Below are 4,925 nucleotides of genomic sequence, written 5' to 3'. Positions count from 1 at the left end.
ACAATGGGCGAAAAACTGGAATTAGAGCAATAATGCTTTAAGGAATAGCGATGATGTAATGAAGTAATGGCCCTCACAAAGTGCTTTAAAGTTGCCTATGGTTTATGGACCCCTTTTTGCCCGGAAGAAATATTGGCAATTCCTTGAGGGAATAATCAAAGGTATGGCGGCTCGTGTGAGATAAAATTTGGAATTTTGCCAATTAATTATCAATTAATTTTTGGCAACTGTTTTACTCGGAAAAAAAAAACGTAAACATAAAATTTGTCACATCTTAAATGGGGGTAGCAAAATAGCCTTAAAGGTATATAATTATTTTCCTGTAAAGATCAGGATGCAAGTTATTTGTTTACGAACTAAAAGTGGGCTGAAATTATTATTATTGTCACTAAAAAAATCATATTTTATAGAGAGGAGACGAAAGCATCCATGGGTTTTCTGTATAATATATGATGATGGAGCACGTGAATCAGTTTCACACTCTCAACCTTTGACCTGTATTTTGTTGCATCCACATAGGCATAGCTGAAACCAAATCCAACATCGGTGAGAAAGTCTAGAAAGCCTAGGACTGTAATGGCCGGAAAAAAATATGTACGGTACCGCATAAGAAATGTAATTTAACGCGAAGCGGAAGCATAGGATTTTTATACCCCAGAAAGATGGCTGGAGTGGATACAATTTTCCTATAGCTAGTTGTAAATTATTTATGTACATCATTATCTATGACAGCTAGCTGCAGTTGTTTAAGTATTCGTAAACTTAAACCAGTGATTAAGGCATCTTTTTTTTTTTTTTTGAATAACGATTTAGGCATCTTAAATGAGGGAGGTATTAATTAATTGGATGAAAAGTGGAATTGTAAGACATCGTCCTCAAAGTCGACGACGGAACCCATGAAAACCTCGGAGAGATGGTCGTCGGGGGAGGGGACGGCCGTACTCATGTAATCGGAGGGGGAACAGGCGGCCTCATCATCCCTTTCCCTCCCTTCGGCGGTTACAACTTCCTTCTTGACTAAAGTGGCATCGTGTGGGAGAGAAAAGTTGGGCGCGGCGGCGGTGGTTTCGGGGGTGTCAAAACTGAGGAGCACTCCGCAGGAATCGTCGAAATTGGAGGAGCTGAGCAGGATGTCGGAAGCCTTGAGGAAATTGGAGCAGGTGTGATGGCCATAATAAGTGGTACGGAACTTGGGGGGATGCTCTTGCAGTCGCTGGACTTGCTTTGTGGCTTGGCAGGCCTGGTCGAATTTGTGGGTGCATCTATAGTAGTTTCTCGGGTATTTGGCATTTAGAATCGTCTTCTGCCCATATTTCCTCCACGCGTGCCCATCGTCCACCAGGCTGCTGCTCTCTCTCGCCCAACTCTGGCAACTCTTTCTGCAAATTTCCTCTAAATTTTAATTCTAATTCTAACCAAACAAATCCTATGATTGATCAATTGAATTTATGGAAATTACCTTCTCTTATAGCAACCCCTGCGGTCAGTATTAGGAGTGGAGCTCTTGCAACTGTCCCCAGATTCCTCGGATTTTCTACTAGCATGTTCCTCGGGTGAATCCACAATAGATCCATTCATGTCATCGGAATCGCAGCGATTCAAGATGGAAAGTGTTTTGGAGAAAGAGGTTAGGATTCTGGAGACCAGATCCTGGGAGGCGGTTCCACCGGAATTGGAACTTCTCCGTAGATACGCTTGTAGTTGTTGTGCAAGTTCATGGCCACGAAGCAGCTCGTCGGCTGCTTTTCGTTGATCGAAGGGGGAGGTGTCAGGCCACGAACAATCCATATCTCTGTCTATGCTCTTCTTCTTCGCTTAGACTAGGAAACCCCCCTTTTTATTTGGTCTGTGGAAGGCACCCAATTGTATTATTAATATTATTATTATTATTATTATTATTATTATTATTATTTTATTATTATATGAGTATCTTGTCTTCATCTAAATGCAAATGCAAATGCAAATGCAAGTGCAAGGAAAATATGAGGAAACTCCAACCGCAAATTTTCCACACAACAAGGAAATGTGAAAAACCAACGCGCCTTCTCCTATGTTTAGATTGGACGGGAGTGATGGGCGGCTTTGATTGAAGCCAAACAACAACGCGCGAGTGGACTAAAAAATGCTGATCAGGACTGAGGTAAGGCTGCTGAGCTCATTAGACCATCGTCACCCTCCAGTCCCCTTTAATTTAATATTTCCAATCCTCCCTTTTCTCTTCTTTTATCTCCTTCCCTTTTTTCCTTAATCCTCCCTTAGCCCTTCTTTGGCGTTTGCTTCACATTCAAATTACCAAAATACCCTCTCCATACCCTCGCCCACGCCAAGACCAGGAGGATACGGCATGAGAGAAACCCCAGGTTTAATCTTGGGGCCTTTTAAATATAGAATAAGAGGAATATTAGAGGTTTCGTTTTAAAAAATGGCAAAATCGTCCCGGAATAAAATTTATGGCAATTGATAACTTGTAAAAATACAAGTTATCTGTGCTCTTAAGTTAGAACAATTAGGATTTTTAATGATAAACTCTCCTCATTTTTAATAGAAATGCATGGATTTACTTAAACAATAGTAATTTCATGTAAAAGAAGTTTATCACTAAAAATCGCGACGCTAACGCACTACTTTGCAGGATTTCAACACAAGAACTGACAATAACGCATTAGACAAGTGCCACAGGAAATGCGCTAACGCATGAGCCATGCATTGAAGGGAATTCAACACATAGAAGATTCATTGCTCTGGGCTGATTGTGTCACATCACCACTTGCAAGCATGGGCACCTGCAACAGGCAGCGTCTGAAAAGCTTCTAACAGCAAGCGACATCTGAAAAGCTTCCATAGGTCAGGCAGCCAACCAGGACATGGAGTTTAATGCTGACCAGGGCATGGACTTAAATGCAACCCATCTTCCAAGTGAACGAGACCAACACCTATAAATACTTGAAGACCCTCCAGAATTAAGCGTTCAAACAATCAGAAGCTCCATACTCTCTGTAAATTTGTACACTTAGTTTTAGTTTGTACAAGCTGTGCCGAGGTGTAAGACGATCAAAGGAGCTGAGAACCACCACCACCACCACCCAGGGAGTGGAGAAAGTTATTCTTGAGAAAGATACTCTATCCTCGACTCTTTAAAGTGATTGTACACAACAAGATTGAGCCAAAGAACTACAAGAGATTGTATTTTTTGGCTTGACTCAGTTTCTCTCTTAATATCATTTCCATTTCATTTTGATCGAATATAGTTCTTTGTAAAGACTCATTGCTTTATAAAATTCATAGATTTGATCATCACTTTTGCTATTGTTTATCTTATTTTTATGTTGAAAGCATTAGTACTTCATGCATAATTCTGTTCCAACACCTAAACCAACCTGACAACTTGGTGAAAGCTTCTTTACTTAGTTGTTTGAAAGAATAGCTAAGCCGCATTAAGTAGAACGCCTAGTACAGCTAGAGATAGACTTACTGGTGTTTCTTGCATTATAAGTTAGACGCATGCACCTTAGAGATAGGCTTGTATATTATTCGCATTGAGAAGTGTTGAATGATGTCTAACGCATGAACAAAAAGATAAGCAACCCATCCCATTTCATCCACATTACATCAGTTGTGTGCAATTATCTTTAACCGGCGCGTCCACCTACTTAAATTCTATTTTCACATGATCCTTCATTTTCCACTCAACTTTTTTGTATTATCTTGCACAGGCATAGCATGTTAGTGTAAATAATACATCTTTCACATTTATTTAGGAAAAACCTCCTACTGCAAGTACAACGCATAATCTGTGTTAGTGAAACTGAATCCCTATGATCGACCTTGGACTTGCCAAGAACCTAGATTAGATTTATACTTATGTTTAATCTAGAAAAACTTGAACATTATTATAAGGAGTTGTGTGCCTTCTGTGCATAATACTAACGCCCCAACGTGTTGCATTCATTTAAACACATGAAGGCAGAACGCAGCACTTAGACTTTATTCTTCCAATCTGTTTTACTTTATACACTCCTAAAGCATCTCACGATAGCAAGTGAACAGCAACTCACATTTGCTCTAGTTCGTAGTTGTTATTGATGAAACTACAGAATAAAACACAAGGTTGATAATGTTGATTTTCCTCTAGAAAAACTTTTCTCCTCATCTTGTAGTTAACATAATCTCCATATTTTATTATTAATTTAGATTCTCTTTAACTACTTTTTGAATTAATCACACCTGAATTAAATATTAAGATTTTTTTACAAAATTAATATTTTAAATATCCCTATATTATTAATTTTTATCTTATCTAATCAAATTTCAAATTTATTCAAATCTTTGAATTGTTTTTCATAATTTTATACATATATTATATAAATTAACTATATATTTCTCATTTCCTTAAAAGATTAAATTGTTTTATATACTATTTTTGCTATTATTTTAACGATTTTCATAATTTTATACATATATTTTTAATAAATTAGTTGTATATTTCTCATATTCTTGAATGACCATTTGTTTATAAAATGATATTTCTTTTTTCTAAATTGTTAAAATATTCTTCATTTTTTTTTTTATCAATTTTAACATTTATCATATAATTATAGTTATGTTTGTATAAGACTTCACCAATTAACTAACATATAATTACACGTACATTGTAATAATAATATGAAGCTATGAGATTTAATTATTTTACATTTACACATACAACATAATTGTGATTAAACTTATGAGAATTTTAATCATAATTTTTTGTGATCCGTTATTATAACAAAATTTTGTATCTTCCTGATTTTTCTCCATAACTATCTATCCAATTCTATGTTTTTCCATCAAATTTGATTTTATCTTATTCATTGTCAATTTATTTATACATTTTCTTATCAAATTTGGTTTTATTTTATTCCTTTTTAATTTATTTATATATTTTA

At 36.2% G+C, this 4,925-nt stretch overlaps 1 protein-coding gene across 1 annotated transcript; it reads right to left on the bottom strand.

Moving 5' to 3' along the window:
• Window positions 1–616: 616 nt before the first annotated feature.
• LOC120091563 (WRKY DNA-binding transcription factor 70-like) lies at window positions 617–1,846 on the bottom strand. The gene is made up of 2 exons (XM_039049653.1): window positions 1,460–1,846; window positions 617–1,379 (listed from the first exon to the last, which is right to left on the bottom strand). Exons 1-2 carry the CDS (start codon window positions 1,786–1,788, stop codon window positions 839–841), a joined length of 870 nt encoding a protein of 289 aa, XP_038905581.1. The 5' UTR covers window positions 1,789–1,846; the 3' UTR covers window positions 617–838.
• Between the last annotated feature and the right edge of the window lie 3,079 nt (window positions 1,847–4,925).

Source organism: Benincasa hispida, chromosome 11 (genome assembly GCF_009727055.1).
Source record: "Benincasa hispida cultivar B227 chromosome 11, ASM972705v1, whole genome shotgun sequence".
In the NCBI taxonomy this organism is placed as follows: Eukaryota; Viridiplantae; Streptophyta; class Magnoliopsida; order Cucurbitales; family Cucurbitaceae; genus Benincasa; species Benincasa hispida.
Note: the sequence above shows the minus strand (reverse complement) of the source record. Positions and strands in the feature narration are given on the sequence as shown.

Bases quoted from the DNA above. Each gene is read 5' to 3' on its own strand.
- LOC120091563 (XM_039049653.1), bottom strand. From the start codon at position 1,788: ATGGATTGTTCGTGGCCTGACACCTCCCCCTTCGATCAACGAAAAGCA. The intron at 1,380-1,459 runs GTAATTTCCATA...GGAAATTTGCAG, and splicing joins AGGGGTTGCTATAAGAGAAG to AAAGAGTTGCCAGAGTTGGG.